The following is a 25184-nucleotide window of genomic DNA, read 5'->3' on the forward strand; positions in this document are numbered from 1 at the left end:
AAGAGATATGATAAGCTTTATAGTAAAAACACATACAGATGTAAACATGACAGCTAATTGTTTAAGCTATTGGAAAACGTACAGGTGAAGCAGGGAGATAAATGTGCCAGGAATTAAGAACAAGCTTATTACTCTTCTTTGGCACTAAATTGAACTTTGAGCTCCCTAGTAGCCAAAGCAAAAAGAGGATGATATCAGATATCAGATGATATGTAGAATTCTCACTGGCTCATAAAGGAAGACAGAGCCTGATTAGTAGCAGAAACAAGCTGCTTATAGAGATAAATAGATGGGGACAAATTACTCAAGAATTATATGATTGCCACATCAACAACTGGGAACCTTTCATACAGCAATACTACCTACAAATCTATGCTTGCTAAACTGATCAGCTGGCACCTCACTGAGCATGACAAGGTTTTGCTCTACACAGCCATGGATGGGCAGGACAGGAGCCAGCTTCTTGGGGGGCACCGAGCTCATGTGCCATGATCAAAAGCAAGTCAATGTGGAAGATTTTACAGAAAATCATAGGGGATGGATAGAGAGGGCTTGTGTGGAGTCTTGATTTTAAAATGGGGGTATGGAGGCCCATGGGAGAGAAGTGATGTGTGAGTCTGTTGACCAGATCTACTTTTATGTTTTGGATCTCAACTAAAAGAGGATCGAGTTCCTAGCCTGGGCAAGGTGGGGTTTCAGCAGCTACCACTTTCCTCCAAGAGGAGCAGGTGGGATGGCCTCTGTACTTCATGCAGTAGGGGTGCAGCCCAGCTAGCTCAGGGAGCCAGAGGCAGGGGAAGATCTAAGTGCAAGGGACCTCTCTCATAGAGGAAGGAGATCAAGAACAAGGTCAGTTCTTCTGAAGGTAAATCAGTAAATAACAATAGCAGTAAACTGCCCTGCCTAGTTGATAGATCTTGTGTATTTCTTGTTTAAATAATTTATACTGTCAACTATCAATATATTGTCTCTCAACTTCAAATTCATCCTTCATTGCCTGCTCGTGAAAATTAAGATGGGCCCATTACATATTTTTTCTTTGCCAGCTGGCACCACATTAAATTTTGTTAGTTGAGGGCAATGGGAAGAGGCATTCTCCTTCCAAGTTCCAGCAGGCTCCTGCAGCACTTAGGTGGTTGTAGAGAGGAGTGCCTTTTCTCAGACGCCTCCCTGAGAACAGCCTTCCTAGCACCCTATAGGGTGGGTTTCCTGCAGGTTTCCCAGGGCAGCACCACAGAAACTGCTCCATGAGCCTGGCAGGGGCTTTGGGGTGGGGAGGGCAATTAATAGAGAATAGGCTGAGAATAGGCTGGCCTCTGGGTGAGTCATTCTCTGATTTTCGACCAGATCCTGCCACTCCTCCACCCCACTTCCCCAGGAGCTCCTTCTCAGCCCCAGGGGCAGTGGCCGCTCCTTGTAGCTGTTATTGCTGTACTCTCTGGCATTTTCTCTGCTTCTTACTATCCAGATCCTCTTTAATTCTGTTATAGTTGATAATTCTTCATATTAAATTTTCCCTGTTCACTATGTGGTTTCTCTCTCCTGACTGCTCCTCACTGATGTATATAGAATCTGCTAGAAGCATTTTCTCCAGCCACTAAAAACAATCTTGTATGGCGCACACGAACCCCATTTGTAATGCCCACAGATTGGCATCATCCATCCAGCTGACAGCTGAGTGGACTGCATGCCAGACCCTGGAACTCCAGAGATGAATTGGACATGGACCCTGACCTGAAGGATTTTGTGGTGTAGTGAAAAGTTCAAGCACATAAGCCATCTAAGGACCATGATATAGGAATATGTTTTGTGGGAGTTCCAAGAAGGGAGTCCTGTCAACATCAGGGGCCTTCCCCCTGCTGGTCCAGCTATTCTGTCCCTTTCCGCATCCCTAGCCAGCCTGCCTGCTCAAGGCCCAGCACTGCACACGTGAACCCCTGCACTGGGCACTGCCAGCCTCCCCTCTCCACAGGTGAGGAGAGCTCAGACCCAGCTGGCTCCCAGAACCTCTGCAGGTCTCTGCCCTGGATACAACCTCCCAGGACAGCCAGGTCTCCAGGAGTAAGCTGAAGGTTGGACAAAGAGCACTACTTGTGTGTGCACGTGGGGGGTGGGGAGAGGTAAGATGGGGTTGTTGGGCCATAGACCCACAGTCCTGTGCATATAAGGGCCCTTGGTCTGAACATTGAGGGGCAGGCTGCAGGGCACTGGTATCCACTTGTCCTCCTGCCCAAAGGCACCAAATCATCCCGAGCCTCTCCCTGAGTCCCTATACCCACAGCACTGACTGCTCTCATGTTCCCCTGCCTTATATATGCCTAACATGCCCTGCCTCCATCTCCCACCTGGGAAATTCTCCCTGCATCCCCTCCCCACTCCAGTAAGATTTATCATATAAAAAACAAATACAGACACAGTAAGGAAAGACTTTATTCCAAAGGGTTGTTGTAAGGGCTGGAGATAGGGACTGTTGCGATAGGGGGAACGCTCTGATCATGGCATCTGCATAGCTCAGGGTCAGGCAAAAAGGGCTTTCCTGTTATAGGGAGTAGGGAACAAAGCTGGAGAGAGCCGGCTGTGGGGAAGTGGGGTGGAGGAGTGGCAGGATCTGGTTGAAAATCAGAGAATGACTCACCCAGAGGCCAGCCTATTCTCAGGAGGGCCCAAGGAGGGGCTGAGAGGCTGGGTCCAGCTGAGGGTGGGTCAGAGTTGGAGCACTTTATTCTGATTAATCAGTGGGGACCAGTCTGGGTCGAATCTTGTCCATGGCAAACAAGGGGACATTGTGAATGTCCTCTAAATTGTATGGGAAGGGGGATCTTGGCAGAAAGTCATTTCCTGGAACACAAAGGGCAGGGGTTTTCCCAGCCTTCAGTTTTCCAGGATCACAAAGCTTGGGTAAAGCTTGACATTATCACTTTTACTTTTTTTTTTTTTTAAAGATTTTTTTTTATTTATTTTTCAACAGAGAAAGAGAGACAGCAAGAGAGGGAACAGAAGCAGGGGGAGTGGGAGAGGGAGAAGCAGGCTTCCCGCTGAGCAGGGATCCTGATGTGGGGCTTGATCCCAGGGCCCTGGGATCATGACCTGAGCTGAAGGCAGACGCCCAACGACTGAGCCACCCAGGCACCCTATCACTTTTACTTTTGATGTTCTCTTGGATTTCACCACATGAAGAGAGAGACAGAGAAAGAGAGGAGGGTCAGTAGACTGATGCTGACCTCACTGTGTCCTGATTTCTCAGCCCCTGCTGTGGCTGCAGACCACCACCTTCATATTCAAACTCCTAGGGAGAGTCCAACTAGGTTATGTGGCCCACAGCCCACAGCCTCCCTTCCATCTCCTCCTTCGCAACTCTGTAGCCCATATTTTAGCTTTGCAGCAGCTTCTGATTAGGCTTTGCAGAGGGGAGCCAGGGGAGCACCGCGGGGCAAGAGGGGCAAAGTGCCAATTGCTTGCCATTCTCATCAGCATGGCCCTTGGGAGCTGCCATTTCCATGTTACTAGGGTTCCCCTGTGCTCTGCAACACCTGTATAACCAGTCCCCCACAAAACATTCTTTGTGAACTCCCTGGGTTCCCCTCTTCCTAATGACCCAGACTGCTAAATTGCTGTTAAATGCAATCAGGCCCTTCTTTCACTCTCTCATGCCAAACAGGTTAATCCCACAGGCTGCTAGCCACCCATGGCTGTCATGGGTCAGGAGCCCTCCTGAGTTGAACCAGCTACAGTTACAAGACCATGTGGACCAAGAGGGTAATTTTCTGGGCAAGGTGCTACCAGAGGCTGGTAGGGTAGGTGCCCAATGCCTCACAGCCTCCTGGGCACAAAACTGAGGTTCTGGGGAACCCATGTGGGAGCCTCTGGAGACAGGTTTGAACAACTGGACAGAGGGTGTTCCATTAGCCAGACTAGGGTACCCAGGAGGAGGGTGGGCAGTGGACATGAGGAGGCCCGTTTGGGACTGCTGAAGTGTTGGTACCTGTTGGCCACCCAGCTAGATATATTTCTAACACATGGTTAGAAATATGGATCTGGTGCTTGGATGAGAGATGAAGGCCACAGTACAAATATGGTACCATCGGCATGTGGCTGAAGTGAAGAGTGGAGGGGAGCACACACAGGAGGACTGAGGAGGGGAAGGGAAGGAAAGCTGAGGATGGAAATGGTGACGCCATCTTTCAAGTGATTAAGGAAGCTAGCCCAGCACAGAAGGTGGAGAAGGGGAAGTAGGTGAGAACAGAGCTTCATCTTCCCGAACCTGCCTCAGCGTCTTAACAGGGGAGAGAAAAACAACTATCTTTCAGAGTATTCTGAAGATAAGTGAAATAATAATATGACAACATAATGCAGCCAGATGGTGCCTCACACAGAGCATGTTAACCTCATTACATTAAATAACACACAGGGCCGAGCTCAGGAAAAACAGGGGCTTCCACTCACTCATTCCTGTTCCTCCTGAAGGCACCACAAAGACAGCTGGGCCTCAGGAAGATCTGAATGGATGACTTCTTCCATATCTGGATGTGGGAATAGAATAAACCACTTAGCAAATGGGTCACAGTCCTGTCATCCCAAAGTAGAGATGATAATCTGTCCATCCCAAGACATCAGAGAAAACTATCAAGATCAAAAATTTATCTAAAGCTAGAGATTATTTTTATGGTTGGTCTGTCATTACTTTCGCTTATGAACACCAGGCACTATTTAAGGTCATATGTAGCACTTAGGTATAAAGTAATGTCACATCTTATCTTTACCCAAATGATAGATTTCTAGAAGAGATGGGAAGTTTTCCTTAAATCAGACATCTCTGAATATCCCATCATACTTTAGAATACTCTTAAAAACCTCTCAGGTATTTTCTGGACAGTCTCAAGTGATTTACTAAATTCTCACCTCTCTTAAATTGGCATTAACCACTTTGACACTGGGTAAACCTTACCTTTGTTCAGAAATTTGCACAAAACTATTGATAGTCAAGAAGATAGCTGTCCTAACAGCATGACTAAGACACGCAGCCACATACAACTCAGAGTGATTACTTAGCAGCATCTGCTGGTGGGAATCATAAACACCCGGATTTTAAAAGGAAATTATCTTAGTTATGGCAAATTGTTTATACATTCACTAGGAAAAGTCTAGCACCTCAGAAGGATTGTATTATTTTTTGTTGTTGTTGAATGAGGAGGAAAAAAAGGAAAATGGTTCACGTTTAAATGAATGGTTCTTAAGATGTAAGCATTTGAAAATCAATATACCAATGTGCACTGTGGTATGTGTGCAAACATGTGTGAATTGGGGCCCACAGAAAGAATAGCAAGACAGTGACTTATCCTTTTTGTTATTGTGCTATTCTCTGTATTTTCAAAAGAAATATTAGACACTTATTTTTCTCTTAGAAAACAGTTTTTTATTTGCATCTGCTACTGAAGAACAGCAAAACATCTATCTTCTAAAGCAGAAATTTTGATGTGGAGTTCCATGGGAAATATTGATCAAACCAAGGCTGTCCAATGGGATAACATGGGTGTGAGGTAATGTCTGCATTCTAATAATATTCTCCACTCAATGTCACATTCATGTATCAATTTTTTTTTTACAGAACAGCCTTTAAACATTTTTTTTTAAAGATTTTATTTATTTATTTGAGAGAGAGAGAATGAGAGAGAGCACATGAGAGGGGGGAGGGGCAGAGGGAGAAGCAGGGAGACTGATGCGGGACTCGATCCTGGGACTCCAGGATCATGACCTGAGCCGAAGGCAGTCGCTTAACCAACTGAGCCACCCAGGCGCCCGCCTTTAAACATTTTTCAGAAGGAAATAAACTCTTAGCAAATAGAAACAGGTAAGTATTAAAGTGATACAATGTCATATGAACTATGAATCCACTAAATTCATGTAAATACAATTTCTAACCAGCACTGAAAAAAAGCCTTTACTATGATCAAATTAGAGAATAGGAGATCCTGGGAGGTGCTTTAAAAAATTTCCCATCTAGGGGCGCCTGGGTGGCTCAGTAGGTTAAGTGTCTGCCTTTGGCTCAGGTCATGATCCCAGGGTCCTGAGATCCAGCCCCATATCAGGCTCCTTGCTCAGGGGGGGAGCCTGCTTCTCCCTCTCCCTCTGACCCTCCCCTCTCCCCGCCCCCGTCCCACACGTGTACACGCTCTCTCTCAAATAAATAAAATCTTTAAAAAAAATTTTCCCATCTACCGATATTTCTGAAATCCCATCATTCAAACTTGTTCAAGTCTTGAAGATTTTTCCGTTCTTTAAGCATCTTTTTAAAGCTAGGATTTTTATGTCGGGTAACACCTTAAAACACTGAAATTAACAACTCTGCAATAAGAAACCTGGAACAAACAGAAATAACTGAGGAATACAGGGTCAAGCCCTGGAGAATACTACCAGGTGTTGGCATGGCGGGGTGGGGAGGGGCTGGTAAGCTGCCCTCTCTCCTTAGGTGTCTAACCTGAGGGACATTATAATCAGTTTTCAGTTTCCAGATGCCCAAAAAGAAATTCCCCTCAGCTCACATCTTCCTGGAGACATTCTATTGACAAGGCTGTGTTGGTAAGACTGTCAGAGCCAAGTTTTGTGGACAAACAGCTACACTGTTCACTGGGAAAGACAGAAATATCTGGTTTCTTTATCGGGGAGTGCAGGGCGTTACAGCAGGAGACAAGGAGGGTAACACCCGCCCACCTGCTTCCTTGAGTCAAACAGGAACACTGACATTAATTAGAGCAGCTGAAAATCACTAAGTGCTTTAAAAGCCACAGATTGCTGAGAGGGCACCAGACTCCGAAACAATGTTTAAGCCAATGCTACTGAAATGTCTAGGACCAAAAGTTTCTTGTTCTTGTATTTTACCTAATTGAATCAGGCAATTTAGGTGAGGTGGTAGTGGATAGAATTCTGAGAAGGCCTGCACTCATCCAGCACAGCCTGGGGTGGGGGCACAGGGAGGGTGATTCCCCCTAATTATGGGCTTCATTTAACAAGCTCATCTGGCTCTCACATTAAGCTTAGACTTTGTCAGCAATAAAGGTGATTATTTTGGCCTCCCGCTGCCAGTTTTACTTTTCAATTTCTTTCAGAACTCAGGTGAGGAAACTGGGGGCAATTAGCCTCTGAAAAATTTTAACTGGTCAGAAACATTGAGAAATAACAGAGAATGGATGATGCAGACCAAGGAACTCATGGTGAGGTTTTGTGGGACCAGGTGTATGGGGCTCAGAATGTGGCACTTCCCCCCCCCTTCTTAACACTTTAAATTATTACAGAAAGTGCACATGTAAATGTACAGCCTGACAAGTTTTCACAAAACAGTGGCACCCATGTAACCAACACCAAGATCAAGAAACTTACCAGGACGCCAGAATGTCCCTTCAGGCTCCCTTCAGCTACCACTCCTCCCCTGCAATGACCATGATTCGGACTTCTAGCTACACAGATTTGACATGGGTGGGTGTTGTGGCTTGGTGTCTTGTAGGCTGTTTTTAGCTGTGCACTTGGCTTTACACTTCTAGACTTGGCAGAAGTTTAGAGCACCTGCTGCTTTGACCTGTGGGTGACAGCTACTTGTAGCTAAGAAAGACAGGAATTTATGCAAAGGTCAGAAGTCTCCTTTGGGTCTCACTGGGCTAAAATCAAAAAACAGCTGAGTTCCCTCTGGAGGCTCCAGCGGAGAATCAGTTCCTTGCCTTTTCCAGCTTCTGGAGGCCCCTGCGTTCCTGGCTGTGGCCTCTTCCTCTGTCATCAGAGCCAACAATGGTCCGTCCCTCTGAGCCTCCCTCTGACTACAGCCAGGAAAGGCTCTCAGGTCTAAGGAACTAAGTGATTAGACTGTGCCCACCCTGACAATCCAGGCCCATCTTCCCACCTCCAGCTAGAGCTCACTTACAACTACAGTCTTTTTTTGCCAGGTAGGGTTCAGCTTCCCAGGTTCGGGGCATTAGGGCACAGACATCCTCAGTGGTCCAGGAGAGGCAAGCGCTGCCACTACCTACCCCAGGGAGAGGAGTGAAAGAACACTCTGCTCCTTACACACCTGGTAGGATTCTTGGGTGAAGCTATCTCGGCCTAAACTTTGAGGAGCTTAATTATGGATTATCTATTATTATGAGACTTTCTATTAATTTTTTATCAGTAAGTTATTTTTTAAATGAATTTATCATTTCTTCTGTACTTTCAATTTTATTTATGACATCTTAATGTCTAACAGGATCTGTAGAGTGACATTTTCTTTTTTCATTCCCATTGTTTCTGCCTTTTTTTTACTTTTTAAGAAAAAATATCAGGCTTATTTGAGGTATATGAACGTCTTCCACCACTCCAAGAGGTTTCCTTGTGTGCCTTTGAAGTCAATCCACACACCCCCCACCCCCTGCCTCAGCAGGCCTGGTAACCAACCACAGCTTATTTCTGTCCCTACAGTTTTGCTTTGACAAAAATGTCACATAAATGGAGTCACAGAGCCATTTGTGTTTGGCTTAGCATAATACTTTTGGATTTATTCACATGTCTACATGTATCAGTGTAGCTTGTTTATACACTCATCAGTTGATGGACATTTGGGTTGTTACCAGTTTGGCAGATTATGGAAAAAGCTGCAATTAACATTTCAGTACAGGTCTTTGTATGAACAAACATTTTCATTTATCTTGAATACATTTTTTAGGACTGGAATTGCTGGCTTGTACAACATGACAGACCCATGTCCCCCTAGATCTCAATCTCTGGAACGTTTGAAGGTTAAGTTACATGGCAAAGGGAAACTAAGGTTGCTAGCCAGCAGATAGAGAGATGTTGCTAGTGGGCCCCATGCAATCACCAGGGTCTCTGAAAGCTGGAAGAGGGAGGCAAGAGGAAAAGGTCAGACTGAGGCCATGTGAGAAGGATTCAACTCACCACTGCTGACTGTGAAGATGGCGGAAGCAATCATGAGTCAAGGAATGTGGACAGCTTCTAGAAGCAGAAAAAGAGGATTCTCCCCTAGGGCTTTCAGAAGGCACACAACCCTGGCCACACCTTGATTTTAGCCACATGAGACCCATGTCAGCCTTCTGGCCTCCAAAACTGTAATACTGTTTTTCAAGCCACTAAGTATGTGGCAATTTGTTATAGCAGCTGTAGAAAACTAACACATACAGTGAGGGAACAGGAAACTGCCAGACTTCCTGAAATGGCTGAACCATTTTGCATTCCCACCAGCAATGGTCATCATTCCACAACAACCCCCCCCTTTTTTTTTGTCAGGTTTGTTGTTGTTTTCAACTTTAGCCATTCTATGCCTCTTTCCTTTCTTCTTGGTCATTCTTCCCATGGTTTATCAATTTTAATAATCTTTAAGAACTTTTGATTTTTTTTCCTATTTCATTAATTCCTGAAATCCTGTTTTCATCTTTATTGTTTGCTTTGGGTTTAGTTTACTATTTTTTTCCTAACTTCTTGAGATGAATGTGTATAGCACTGGTCTTCAGCCTTTTCCCCTCCTAATACTAGCCTTTAGGATTATAAATTTTGACTCTAAGAATGGTTTTAGCTGCTTCTCACAAGTTATGATGTATAATATTTTCATTATCATTCAGCTCAAGATATTTTTCTAATTTCCTTTTTGATTTCTTCTCTGACGAATGGGTTACTTACAAGTGTATTTATTAGTTTCCAAACATGAGCATTTTTGTTATTACTGATTTCTCTTAATTATAATGTGATCAGGGAACACAGTCTACATGATGTAACTCCTTTAGAAGTACTCAGGCTCACTTTGTAGTCAAATGTCCTAGTCAGTTTTCATAAATGTTCCTGGTGGGCCTGAAAGCAGTGTGTGTTCTGTGATTTGGGATACACTGCTCTGTAATTGTTCACCAGGCCAATGTGGCTGAATGTTTTCTTCAAGGCTCCCATATCTGTACCAATATTGGTCTGCTTAGTCTATCATACACAAAAGGTGTGTGAAAATCTCCCACCGAGTGTGGATTTGCATACTTCTCCATGTATTCTCATCATTTTTGCTTTAAATACGCTAAGGCTGTTACGTACATACAAATTTGGAATTTTTACATATTCTTGTACTCGAGAAATCTATCTCCATGTCTAACAATGCTTTTGCCTTAAAGTTTTTTTAATACATAGAAAATACAGGTACACATTAGCTTTTGGCTGGAGTCTGCATGATGTACCTTTTCCTATCTTTTGTCTATGAAGACAGAGAAAGTTTCAGACTTCTCTTGTCAAACGCTCACAGCTGATTTTTAAAGATTTTCACCTAAAAAAAATTACAGCATATAATCCATGTAATTATTTACTTATTTGGGTCTAAATCTACCATATTACTAAATGCTTTCTGGTTGTCATACCTGTTTTATTTCCTTTGTTTGCTTTTCAATGATCATTTAGTGGACTAGTGTTTCTTCTACTGACTTGAAAGTCACACACTTTACCATGTCTACGTGCACTCCAAGTCTCATGTTATGAGCTGACTGGGACTCTCAGTTAATGCAAGAACTTTAGATTACTCAATTTATCCCCCTCCCCCAATTTATATGCCACTCTAGTCTTATATTTTAGTTCTCTCTGTATTTCCATCTCCACAAGACATTGTTTTGCAGCCATTATTCATTTTGATTTATCCAGATGGTTACCATTTCCATTACCATATTTACCTTTCTGCATCTGTATTTTTTTAAACACTACTTATTTATTCTACTGCACGCTGTATTAAGAACTGCTTGCCTGGACTCCAGTCTCTCTACTGAGTCAGCCAGCCCGGGCCAGTCCCAGCTCCTCCAGTACATCTTTCCTGTGAACCCTGGAGGAGTATCTGACCAGGTGAGGTCAAATCTTTCCATGGCTCCTACTGCCTACTGGATTAGGTTTATAAGCTCTTTCTTGATCTGTCCCCTACCTAATTCTAAAATCTCATCCTTACTTATGTCCCACATCTGCCCTATACTCTCTACTCATAGTTAGTGATTTTCTAGAGTACCCAGATTTTATCAAAAACATGTTATTCCTTGTACCTGGATTGCCATTCTCCATTTGTGTATCTGAAAAACTGCTTCTAATCCTTCAAGACCTAGTCACTTCCCTGGATGCTTTCTTGTGCTCTGTGGGTGGAGGCCAAAGCCCTTCTGAGAGTACTCTGTGCATAAATCTGCTCTCTTGTTACTGTTCTGGTTGCTCCATGAGGGCAGGGCTAGCCTTAACCATGCATATCCCCATTTCCTAGCCCAATAGGAAAATGGGGCCTAAATTGAGATCATCCTCCAAAAGGGGATTATACTCCCCATAATGCATTTGTTTCCCTTTGTGTTGTTCTGAAGCTGAAATCACAGTCTATGTGAAAGAGCTTGAAAAATCAGATAAGTATGTAAAGATTAATGGTAGGTAGCGAGTGGTAACTATTTCACATGCTTTATGGAAAAAAAATTTAAACAAAACATGTCTAGCTTTATTTTGTTCCCAGGAAATTTAAGTATCAGGAGATCATAACTTACTTTGTCACCTTGTGCCTGAATAGTGAAAAATATATCAGCTTTGTAAGGAGAATCTGAATGTTGTTAATTGTTCTAAAAATTTTGTTCTTTGCAGGATAACTCTTTTAAAATAAAATCTTACCTGGAATCCCAAATATGTAACATCACATTGTGAATGAAGCGCATGTGCTGAGTCTTTCTCAAAACAGAGTCACTAGCAGCACAAAATGATTACCCCTCTGCTAAGTTCTGAGTTTGGGCAGGTTTCCATAATCTCTTCAACTAGAGAACTGAATAACTTTGTTTTAACATGCCAATGACCAATCTGGCATTTAAAAGTAACTTTATTAAAGTTGAGGATAGCTGTTTAATACACAATTTGATATAATAAATCTACAGCTAGCCAACATTCACATCATATAATTGAGCTTCTGGGATGACACTCTCCTCGGCTAACGCTCAGTGCTGTGGCAGTGGCTGGGCTCTGTACGACAGGCTACCTGCCCTCATGGACTCACGGGCTCTCCTGCTCCCACCTTCCAGAACTTGGGCATTCCTGATCCTGAGAAGAAAGTTCAGAGCTTTTTCTGTGATATTTATAACTTACTTTACTAAAGTTTTAAAAGGCTAAGAGATATTTGTGAATTTCAAATATAAAACTGGAATTTAAAGTGTTTGTCCAGATAAATTGTACTATGAAATGAAAGGTTTTATTTGCAACTTACACAACTTCATGAAAAAATACACTGCTCAGAATCTGACATACGCTAAGTAAAACATTTTGTTTTCTGAAAAATATGGGTAATATATACCTGTCTTAAAATAATTCAAACACATGATTAAATGAACGAATTTTGATAAAATGTTTAAGATGACAGTTTGCAAAAAGAAAAGTTATTTAACCACATTTGAGTAAATATATAGATGTATATGTTATTTGTCAAGAGTAAGTGTCAATTTTATTTAGGGTATTCAAGTACAAAAAATGAAAATTTATATACCAATGACTGTTAAGAAAAAATTAGAAGGCATTAAATTGTTCTAAGAATGCTACAAAGGCACTGAATTCAAATATCCCTTAATATATGGATTATCTAAATTTTCATCTTTAATATTCAGTTGCTCACAGTTACTTTCTTAAGAAATATTTTTAATAAGATGATTCTACCTTATGATTTTTCCCCTGGAAAACAGAGTTTTAAACAACAAGTATGTAAAACATTCTAATGAAATAGAGTGGCAATACCTCAGGTTCAAAGGTACTCATCACTAGATGATTTATACCTAGATGTTTTTACTTTTACACACATCTTGTTTCATCACAACAATACATCAACCACAATAAGGCACACTGAATTGTGGAAGGCCCTGTTACATAATTTGATACAAAAGCTTAGGATCATGTTACCAATTGGATAATGGTATCAAAAACTAAAAAAAGGTTCTATGAAACTATTAAGAGGTTAGACCTTCAGGTACATAATACATTTTAAAACATATTTCCCAAAATTTACCTTTAGTATGTACAAAAAAGGAGTTCATCTTGGAATATAAATGCAATCAGATAGCCATATAATGAATGACTTCTGTATTTTCAATGGCATTGACACTTTGCTCTGTGGTACAATGCATGTAAGTGACAATAACTGAGCAACAGGAGAAATGATTTAGATTCATCACAAACCAGCAACTTGAAAACTTCTAACAACAGTGAATATAAAAGTGGTATCATCCACTGTGGCTTATGTATTAACCTTATACTTAAAAATATTTTTCCATAAATGGCAGTAACTACAGCCATTTGCCAGATATAGAATAAATGATACAGCAAATAAAAACAGCAAGAAAATCAAAGTATACTTCTAACATTTTAATAATTTTTGCTTGTGATGACCTTCTGTGATCTGGAACCTTTGTTTTACATAAAATTGGAGCTGGAAAGAGAAGAAAAAACCTTTTGATTGGTACAATAAAAAAAAACTACATAGGAAATAAAAATTACTAGAATCATTAGTTTTACAAGGTAAACTTTTACAGAAAGAGCAAATATACATCTAATATACTATAGATATCTTTGGAAAATAAAAAAAAAAAATCAAACTCCATTTTCTTGAATATGAATTCTTTTGAGCTCTCAAAAAAACTATGGGCTTGGCCCCAACTTTATAAACAAGAGCACATGCTAACAGTGGTCTTTAAGTGGAGCAGGGCAACAATTTTTACAAAGCAAATGTAATACATGGAAGAAACTTTCATATATGGAAGAAACTTGGGGAATCCAATTTTAGTAACACTGGATTGAGGTGAAAGGATAAGAACAGGTAAAAGGTCCCTTAGCTTTATAATTCAAAGCATATCTTAAAGCAGTCATAAACTATAGTTTATCATTTGAAATTCAATGATTGAATAAAACATAACTATTAAAAGTCATATTCATTCTTTTGACAAATAATTGCATGTCCACTATATAGCAGGCACTGTTCTAGGCTCTGGGGATGGATGCATCAATAAACAAAACAAGATCCATGCCCATGTAGAACTTATATTGAAAGATCAGATGTGAGAATTCATTCCTTTTCTTCTCCCCACAAACCATTAAATCCACAGGTCAGTTGAACCCACCCAAACTCTGTGGATTTACTTCTCCATAGTTCAAAATTGGAAAGCTGCCATGGGCCAACATCATGTTTTCCTAATTATTTTTAAGTTAAATTATAGTATTCTGAAAATGCTGGGTTTGAAATAAGATGTGATGATAAAATTAAACCAGAAATGTTGCTCTGTGAGGAACAAAAGGAGAGCTAGATGCTGCCAAAACAGAGGTAGCTGGAGTAAACTAAGGCAAAGAGTCACCAAGAAGCACTCAACAAAACAAGTCAGTGATGAATTTCAAGAACAGTCAAATAGGCAAAAGGACACGGACATTTTAAGTGGGAGAAATAAAGGACATAAAGTATAGAAAAGGAAAAAAAACTTATTTTCTAAAACTTTGGTAACTTTGATTTTAACACATACCCCAAACCTATAAGTCTTGAGATTATCATCCAAATGCTACTCATGGCCGCCCCATTGTACAGGGGCCCTCTCTACCTTCCTCTGCATCTTTACGTCCACCATTGGTTTCACAAGCTCTGACATCAAAGCACAGGAGTTCGAATCGATAGCCTGGTTCCCTTATTAAAATAAAAATTCTCACAAAATCATCATCAGTAGAATTTGTTAAAAAAATGAACTAAATTTTTCTTATCAAATATTATTTTACTTCTATGATTCCCCAACAAAGTATATAGCTTCCATTTAGACATGAAATTTAACATAACTAACGGTAGGTCAGCAGTTATTAGATGTGTGCTAGAAACACAGGCTGGACAATGAAATAAGAGCAGCCATTTTTCCCCTCAGGTAAATGAGCCTTTTTACATTATGATATATTTTGTTCATTCATTCATTTGCTCATTTTGGCAAATATTTGCCGAGCACCTAATATGTGCTAGCAGTGAACAAGAGGAACAGGTCTCTGCTCTCAAGAAGCTGACATTTTAGTTGCCAGAGCCTGATAATAAGGAAACAGACTGTGATAAGCACAAGATCAAAGAGGGCAATGAAACAGAAAGTAATGGGGGAGGGGACCACCAGAGTGGGGGTTTTGGGAATAGCTTACTTCTTACGGTCCTTGTCCTTCTTCAGGTTGCTGCCCGATGCCATGTAGGACTGGTTCTGGTATATCTCTGAGGTAGCTTTCTTTTTTGAGAAAGCAATTATTTCTTCTTCCAAGAGTCTTCTCTTCTCTTCAAGCTTCATTCTCTCTTCTTGGTGAACTCTTTTAAGGTGTTCAAATTTGGCCTGCAGCTGTGAAATAAAGGTGCAATTCCCATTAATGACACAGTGTGGCAGCACACACACAGGAATGTTCTTGAGCTTAGCAACAGTTGCTAACACTAACCTACACAGTAATCTACAAATTTTCCTGATGTCTCAGAAGTTCATGCTTGAAGTAAAAATGTACATATGAAACTGCCTTGGTAACTTTATTTTTTATTTTTAAAAGATTTTGTTAGAGGGGCGCCTGGGTGGCTCAGTCGTTAAGCGTCTGCCTTCGGCTCAGGTCATGATCCCAGGGTCCTGGGATCGAGCCCCGCATAGGCTCCCTGCTCAGCGGGAAGCCTCCTTCTCCCTCTCCCACTCCCCCTGCTTGTGCTCCTCTCACTGTGTCTCTCTCTAATAAATAAATAAAATCTTTAAAAAAAAAAAAGATTTTATTTATTAGAGCGAGAGAACAAGCAGGGAGAGCAGCAGAGGAAGAGGAAGAAGAAGCAGGCTCCCCGCTGAGCAGGGAGCCCGATGCGAGACTCCATCCCAGAACCCTGGGATCATGACCTGACTGAAGGTAGACGCCTAATGACTAAGCCACCCAGGTGCCCAAGTAACTTTAATTTTAAATGAGTTCCCATGCAAAAAAAAATGAACAAAAAAAATAAATAAAAAGCTACAGCCTCATGTAAGAACCTGTTTTTAAAACATTTGACCTTTTCTTAGTTTTTATTTTCTTGCTCTGTATTTTCCCCACAAAGCCTCTTCAAAGGCTTCACTTTCTAAAATCCATGTTCAATGAAAGTGAGGGACACAAATCACAAAATCAAGTTATCAAAAAAACACCTTATTTTCCAAATAAAGTTACCTAGTGAAACAGTAAAAAGTTACATTGGTAAACCTACCTGGAAAGTGCCAATTATCAATTTAAATCAAGAACCTTAAAAATCTATTACATTTTTCTCCAGCCATTCACATTCTTGAAATCTAAAGTAAATCAAGGAATCCTCAACTGAGTAAGTGTTATTCATAAAAATACTTACTGTAGTAGAATTTACACCATAATGGGAAAAAATAGCCTGTGTCTAATAAAGTCAAGAATAAATTTATGCAAAGTACACTCAATTCAGTCACTAAAATGAGTTTGTAAAAGGTTATAACATTACAAGGTGAAATTTCCCTAGTTTGGTGTTTATCTGGAAAAAAAAATCTAGGGACATGAGCAGATTCCCACATGAATCAGCTGCGTGCCTTGCCTGCCAAGAACACAAGTACAGCATCTAGAATCTAGAGCAAAAAAGGCAACTTTTAAAATTCTCTAATCTAGTTAGATTAACTTTAGTATTTTCAGTTCTGGGCAGCATTCATATAAAAAAGTGGGACTTGGGGCGCCTGGGTGGCTCAGGCAGTTAAGCATCTGACTTCAGCTCAGGTCATGATCCCGGGGTCCTGGAATCCAGCCCTACATCAGGCTCCCTGCTCAGTGGGGAGTCTGCTTCTCCTTCTGCCCCTCCCCACTTTGCGCATGTGCATGAAGGTGCTCCCTCTCTCTCAAATAAATAAAATCTCTGTCTAAAAAAAAAAGTAGGACTTGGTTTCTAGAAAAGATGGCATATAATAACTGAAGAAATGTTTTGCTAAAAATCAGAGGTTGAGGGGCACCTGGGTTGCTCAGATGGTTCAGTATCTGCCTTCGGCTCAGGTCATGATCCCAGAGTCCTGGGATGGAGCCCCGCATCAGGCTCCCTGCTCAGTAGAGAGTCTGCTTCTCCCTCTCCCTCTGCCTCTCCCCCTGCTTGTGCTCTCTCTCTCAAATGAATAAATAAAATCTTTTAAAAAAAGAAATCAGAGGTTGAGGGTGGAAACTGAAGAGCTAAACTCCATCCTAATAAAAATTAACTGTTCCAAATATGGAAGAGGTTGTGTTGTACAGCAGTAAAGCCTGACTGGAGATGTATTTAAACGGAGAGAGGAAAGAACTGAAACAGATTAAGTAAGACCCTTCTACGCTAAGATTCTTTTATTCCTGAGGATGGCATTTCAGCGAAGCATCAGTTCCTTAGTATTTGCTTATTTAAATAGTTCCTGCTTTTGCAAAAAGCTGTTTCTGTGTGTGTGTGTGTGTGTGCTTAAAGGGTGAGGTAATCTAGTTGTCATTCAAATCAGTGGTATAAACAAGAGAGTCACAAGTCTCTGAGTATGTGTGCATTTCCTATAAATGTGGGAGAGGAGCTGAGTAAAGCCTGGAAAGACAGGATACAGGAGTGGATTTATATTATATTAATAAAGACATCTCTGATTACTTAAGTGGAGGCTGCATATTCTATATGCATAGTTAAATATCTTGAAAGGTTATAGGGTACTTCATATATCATTCATGAGGTTGACTAAAAATTACAGAAATACTATAAAGAGAAAAATGTTTTAAAAGGGGAGGCGGGAGGGGCGGGGCGCCTGGGTGGCTCAGATGGTTAAGTGTCTGCCTTCGGCTCAGGTCATGATCTCCAGGTCCTGGGATTGAGCCCCGCGTTAGGCTCCCAGCTCGGGGGGGGGGGGGGAATCTGCTTCTCTCTCTCCCTCTGCCTCTCCCCCGCCCCCAGCCTTGTGTTCTGTCTCTCTCAAATGAATAAATAAAATCTTTAAAAAAAATAAAAGGGGAGGGAGGGTAGGTGTGACATCACATCACGTGGAGTTCACAACTTTTGATACCAACAGTCTACACCATATACAAGATTCACTCATGGTTCCACTATTCACTACAATAGGGATTTAATTCAAACATATTTTCAAATATTCAGAAATAGTGTTTACATAAGATATAGCAGTGTACCATACTGATGATACTGTCTTAAGGGCACAAGTTATCAACAGCACAGAGGTCTGTTTTTCTGACCTTGACTCTATAAAGTATTTAATGACACTGACTTTACAGTATAAAAACTGGTCACAAAGTACCTTGTAATATTAATAAAGGGGCCTGGAATCTACTGCCTCTAATGCTATATAATAAAAAATTTAGAACTCTTGTGAGAATTTTGGTTGTTGATGCCTTAGGTTTACATTAACTTCATTTTTTGTGCTTCACAAAAAAGCACTTGAACCATAAAAATAAAAGTCTTCAAAAGATCTGCTGACAAATAGTCTTTCTTTTTTTCTTTTAACCATGTGGTTACCCTGAATTTTTAATTTCCTTTTAAACAATACACGTTTAAGCAAAATATTCTTATGTGGGATTTTAAAAATTAAAAACTCAACTAGAAACCACTTCTACGTCTTTTCTCCTCACTGGAGAAACTAAGACTCATGATACATGAGATAAACTCTTAAATAAAGAGTTTTACTCTACTACCATCTTAAAGATGAATCTACTAATGAAAAAAAAATCAGCATCCTTATTTCCTACTCATCACAACTCTTTCCTCAATATTTATATTTAAAAATAACTCAAAACTAGGGGATTATTCTCCAATACAAGAGACTAAACAAAGAGAATACCCAAATGTGACATGAGACCTACAACTGAATTCCAGTTCAAAAACAAAAGTAAAAAAAAATCACCAAAAAACCAAACCAAACCAAACCAAAAAAAAAGCCACACAATAAAAGGCCATCTTGGGCCAACTGCGGAAGTATGAATGTCGACTGGAGATCAGGTGAGATTATGGCATTCTTATTAATTTTCTTAGGTGTAAAAAAAAAAAAATTTTCTTAGGTATAATACTGGTACAATGGTTATGGAGGAAAATGTGCCTAAGCTTCAGAGATACATACTGAAGGGCCTCGGGATAAAGTGTCATAATCATAATCATAATGTCTATAATCAGCTTTCAGATGACCAGGGAAAAATATACATCCCTCCCCTCAAATGCATACACACGCATTTATAAAATACAGATGGCAAATTCCCTTTTGAGCTAATCCTTTTTGATCATCATCTTGAATATGGCCATTTCACTTAAAAGTAGCCATTGTGGTTAGGTCTATAGGAAATAGCTTAACTCGAATAAAAGTAAAATTATTGCCTGAAGAACTAGAAGCAAACAGTACTATGGAAATTAACTGTGATGTTTATATGTATGCATGTGCACATGTGCACCAACGCTATCCAAAGGTCATCTGACCACCTGGCTCATGTGGAAAGCCTGACTTCAAACTGAAAGAGTTACTTAACTGCTTTATAGTTACCCATTTCATAGCAAGCATCAATCCCAACAACTCTCAAGAACTCTCAAGAAAGGCTTTATAAAGCCACAGCTAAAACATTTCTGGCTCAAACTTAAGACATTTAAAACACTTCTTAGTAACCTAGTCCAATACAAGTACTTGGTGAACCACTTCTAATGGAAGACTATGCAAAAAGGCCAAAATTTTTATCTGAATTCAGACTTTTTAAAGTCCGTATGCAAAGACTATGTGTTAAAATAGCTACTTATTGAAGAAGTAGTCTCCAAAAGCATCTCAGCTAAATTCTTGAGATAAATCTCCCCAACAGGACACCTAAAAAACAAATGCAAATCGTATCAAACCAGCATACTTGCCTCTCTTTCAGCTTCTTTCAATATGGCTTCTTTCTCCTTTACTCGCTGCACAAACATCTGCTTCATTTCTTCTTCCTTCCTCTGACGTTCACCATAAAATTCATGTCTTTTGGCTTCATAGGTTTCTTGAAGACTAAAAAGTTATTTGTGGTACTCTCATGTTAAAAAATGATGTAGGAAACTTGCAAACACTCAAACTTCTTGGGTTAAGCCTTGTAACTATAACAATATGTACCAATACCTCTTATACAGCAGTCCGAAAATGACATTTCCTACAGCGTGAGACTTAAAAAGCCACCAGTGCTACAGCTAATAGAGAGTACTAGATTTCTGAAATCTCTGACTTGTCAAGTCCTTTACAAGAAGTATTCTCATTTTACCCCAAATGAATTCCTCTTTCAGTCTTTGTTAATTAGCACCACTGTGTCTGGAAACCTTGAAGTCTTTAAGTCATCCATGACTCTTCCCGTAACCTTATCTCTGTATCTGATCACCAAGGTCTGGGAGTTCAGTCTGTGACCTTGACATCATTTTAATCCAGTCTTCTGATTTCTACAGATACTCTGGTACAGCCCAACTCAATCATAAGTGATTTTCTGCCTTCACTATTACAAATTAATATCCTAACTGATCTCTGGGCTTTTAGTTCTTCTTTTTCACTTTCTTAATCTTGCCACTCCTAAGATTTTCCAAAAAACACCACAGGTCTCATTATCTTTTTTTCCACTGCATTAGTTATGTTATCTACAGAATAAGGTCCCACTTCCTTTAAATAGCACTTAAGAAACTTTACAATCTGGTCTAATTCTACCTTTCCAGATTCATCTCTTACCAAACAAATCCAATCCTCCTAAGGTTCCAGCCATACCAACCAATCCGTTGTTCCTAAAACCACACATTTCATGCTTTAGCTTGTGTAACTTCTGTGCTTCGACCATTACTGCCCACCTGCCAACCCCCATTCTACCCAGCTAATCCTCTACTCCTTGAATTTGAAAGGCCAAATTCAAATGCCACTTTCTCTATAAAGCCTTCTCTGGGAGCGTCTGGGTGGCTCAGTCGGTTAAGTGCCTTTGGCTCAGGTCATGATCCCAGGGTCCTGGGATTGACCCCTGCATCCGGCTCCCTGCTCAGTGGACAGTAGTCTCCTTCTCCCTCTCCCTCTGCAGTTCCCCCTGCTTGTGCTTGCTCTCTCTCTCTGTCAAATAAATAAATAAAATCTTAAAAAAAAAAAAAAAAAGCCTTCTCTGGTCTCCCCATTTGGAACTAACTATGCCTTCTAAGCACTCTCATGGCACTCTGTACCTCTTCTTTGGCATTTATATCCTACTTGTCTCTCTAATAGATCATTATCTTTGTAACCCGACTATCCAGCAAAACTCTCTAGACATTCTTCAGGCTCTTCATAACTGTTCATTTAATGACAGAAATTGCCAGGAAGTAGAGCCAGATTTAACCAAGCAGAGCAAGGATTGTCCTGGAACACTATGCCCAGCTGCCCCTTTTTTTATATATATTTTTTGTTTTACTTATAGCATTTCAGAGGTATAACAGACCTTCTTATACGTCAGAAACACCAAGCCCTTCCATTTCAGCTCACTATGAGACTATCACAAAGATTTAACAGGGAACACAAATGTACTTTCCAGCTGTGTTGCAGTAAGAAATGTCTACTGCTTACAAAAGTATTTTATATCTAAGTAGATATAAATATGATGAATTAAGGAATTTTACAGTCTTAAATAAGGTCCCACCTCCTTTAAATAGCACTTAAGATACTTCACAATCTGGCCTAATTCTACCCTTCCAGATTCATCTCTTACCAAACAAACTAATCCTCTTAAGGTTCCAGCCATACCAACCTATTCACTGGTCCTATAACTGGAGAAATAAATCTTATAAATATAGAATTCTAGAAGTTCAAGGAGAATTATAGTAAGAAATGTTGCACAACAGCTATTACAGCTGATTGTATGGGGTATGCATAGCAGGTGTTCTGAGGAACAGATCCTAAACATTTTAAGAGCAAAATGTACAAACTGCCCTAGATAACCACATAAATGCTCAAAATCTCAAGGAAACATTTTACTTTTTACCAGGCTTTTTGCTTTTCTGTGTTTGTTTTGGTCTTATTTTAAAGAAACCTCTATATCTATCAGGCTACTTTCATCATTTTCAGAAACTTCACTACATTTTGCTGATCCTACACTGGATTGATAGTCTTTAATGACAAACTTGATTTAAATAATGTTCTGAATTCATACCAAATGTAAGCTTAAAAAAGTTCCCATTATCTGTTTATATAAGCACTTGAGTTGCTTAAGAGGAAAATAAATCTACCTGGCAAAGAGAAAAGACCTAACATTTGTTGAATAGCTCCTACCAACAAGGTACTTTTCTGGAATCCTTTCTCTACCTAATTCCCATAGCATCCATGAAGAATAAGCACTAATACTCTGTTTTACAGATAAGAAAACTAAAGCTCAGAGAGGAAAAGTAATCAAAGCAACATAGTCGTTAAGTAAAAAGCTAGAATTTGAACCAGGTTAGGTTTTTGTTTTATCAAAAGATTAAAAAGTCATGTACTGCTCCTGCATATTTTCCATCATGTCACATGGTTTTTCAACTTTGACAACCAGAAGTCCATTTTAAGTAAAACCAATTGTAAGTTAAAAAACCCACACTATCTTTCAAAAGGTGGTAAAAAAACTCCTAGAAGATCTGTAAGGGAACAATTCACATAGTTAGTGTTGTAAAACTAATGCAACTACTGTTTACTATCATGGATTTATTCATTAAACGAAAATGAAAAAGTTTTCTTGCTATGTTAGTATAAAATTCTTGCTTTTTCTAGTATAAAAGAAGCTTGTTGTCACAAATATTCAATGAAACATACTACTATACTTGCAAATATCACTGATTTAAAGCAAAGTTTAAAACCAAAGAGGAAGAAAAAAATTTTTCAAATGCTCATATTCATCAAGAAAATCACTGCAGTCCCTTCACTTAGGACTTCTTTGTGTTTCATATACAGTTCTTAAAAGCCTGCTGAACTTTTTCCATTTCTGCTATAGACTAAATGCAGAAAGTTATTTATTTGAGAGTTTCAAAGATACAAATTTTACAACACAAAAAAAATTATGTCAAACTTAAGCAACTCTAAAATACTACAAAAATCTTCCTTTCAAAACTACAGGTCCCTCGACACTTCAAATGGCAGTGATTTTATACTCAAACGTTAAAGATGATTAACTGTTGGAATGAGAATGGTTATGTTAATCTAAAATAACTTAGGGATTTAAGAAGGTTTATCAGTTATTTCTGATCTAGCTTAAATAATTAAAGATAAGTTAATTAAGGCTAGAGGAGAGTATAATGCCATTTACTGGGACCTCATGATAAGCACATGAATAGTGTTGAGAGATTAAGACACTAACTACGACTCAGCATAACTGTTCACAATAAAATCTAAATGGAAAACAAGCTGAAGGTCTGGCAATGTAGAGGACTGGGTAGTAAAGAGAAATAAAAGTCAACCTAACATGTTCATATAAATGTTTTTTTAATTGATAGATATAATATTGAGGGATGGATTTTACATGCCAACCAAACCATAGTGACTACTGTTAGGTACACCCCAAATTGAATGGGAAATATTGCCCAGAAAATAGAATGTAACTTCTTGAAACTGTAAAACCTTCCTAAGACATCAAGCTATAATGAACTATAGAAGCTTTACCAAATAATTTATTCACAAATAAGAAAACACCAGGAGAAGAAACATTCTGCCATGCCTGATTCAAGAAATCCAGGAAAAAATGTCTTCTCTCTTAAGGAGAGCAGCCTAGGAAGGGTAGAAGACTCAGGCAGGCAGAGGCCTCCCTGACAGAGATCTAGTTCCCCATCTTTTCTTGCTTGTTCCCTACCCAATCTGTTACCTGGTGTAGACTGAAGAACCTCCTTTTTCCAATTTTCCATTCTTCATTTGATCAGTGAGCAGATGCTTCCCGAACTGAAGAAATGCTCAAAAAAATGGATGTTCTAAGCAATCTTTGATTCTGAATGCCCACCATCTACCTATACTTCCCTTTGGTATTGTTAACCTGATTACCTTTTGGAGAGCTACCTCTTCCCCCTGGGGATACAGTCTGGTGGGACAATTAATTAGATTCATGCCCACTCCGGCCAAGACAAGGGTACATGTCCTAAGGTAGGCCTACTGGACTAGACTATAAATTGTCAAGCAGAGAATAAAAAGGCTGGAAATGGTTTCAGTTCATTCACTCCACTCCCAGCATAGAATGAAACTGGTTTCTACCTGTTCTAAGTCTTCTCTTTGAATCTGTAATTCTTAGCTGATGTAGCCTTCCATAGAACTACTGCCCTTTTTGTCTTATTTTCAAAGAGCTGTAAAGGAAGCAACTGCAATGTATTACACTGCTGTACTTCTATAGCAAGAACCTGATCCTTAGCTTCAACACAGCTGACCTCTCCTTTCCTGAAACTCTCTTCACTTGGCTTCCAAGACATGTCACTGCTGGTTTTCCTCCTTCCTCTACCCAAGGCTTCTCAGTCTCTTCTATCTGCTTCTCCAGCTGACAAATATTAGAGTGACTCAAGTCTGTTTCCAAGGCACCTTTCTTTTCAGATGTACTTCTCTCTTCAGGCAATCTCATCCATATTCAAACACTCAGTTAGCCATCTAAATGCTGATGACTCTTAAGTTCATTCCTTTGGCCCAGCCCTCTCCTCTGAGCTCCAGAAAAATACCCAAAGTGCCTATTCAACATTGTCACTTGTATGTTTCAGAGGAAACTCAAGTCAGCAGGTCCCAAACCAAGCTTATGCTCCATCATGCCCAGCACTGCTGCTCCACAAAAAAGCCAGTCCTTCCAGAGATACCTATTTCGAGGAAAGGTACAACCATCTACCTAGCCAATGAAACCATAATACCCAGAAACTAGAAGTCTTTCTTTTTAGCAGCATCTTCTGGCATTTCCTGCTTCTTTACCTCAGTATATCCAAACAGTCACTAAGTTCTTTCAATTTCATCTTCTAGATATGTCCCAAACACACCCAGTTCTATTTTCACCACTTTTGCTTTCATCCAAGCAATACTCTCCTACTGGTGTCTCCTAAACATCTTTGCACACCATTTTAATACTTTCTTTGCATTAGAGCTAAAAGTGATTTTTCAAATGCAAATATGGTATGATAACTCCTTGAATGGTTTTGCCTTTCCCTTGAAACAAAGCCCAAATCCCAACCAGGTCCTCCACAGTTTGACTCCTGCCTACCTGTTCTCTCAATCTTATGCCCCAACTTGTCCGCTCTCCAGCTGCACTGACCT

General features: G+C 40.0%; 1 protein-coding gene across 7 annotated transcripts in view; it reads right to left on the reverse strand.

The window, feature by feature from the left end:
• SEPTIN10 (septin 10) overlaps positions 1-25184 on the reverse strand; it is a 123980-nt gene that overhangs the window by 46539 nt on the left and 52257 nt on the right. For 4 of the 7 annotated variants that reach the window (XM_035001939.1, XM_035001934.1, XM_035001932.1 and 1 more), the window contains 2 exons: positions 19835-19967; positions 15148-15335 (listed from right to left, as the gene is read on the reverse strand). In XM_035001939.1, the coding sequence (XP_034857830.1) occupies positions 15148-15335; positions 19835-19967 (321 nt within the window). The other 3 variants (XM_035001937.1, XM_035001938.1, XM_035001935.1) reach the window with 3 other exon arrangements.

The sequence above is a fragment of the Mirounga leonina genome, unplaced genomic scaffold, assembly GCF_011800145.1.
Source record: "Mirounga leonina isolate KUSES-001 unplaced genomic scaffold, KU_Mleo_1.0 Mir_125, whole genome shotgun sequence".
Lineage (NCBI taxonomy): Eukaryota > Metazoa > Chordata > Mammalia > Carnivora > Phocidae > Mirounga > Mirounga leonina.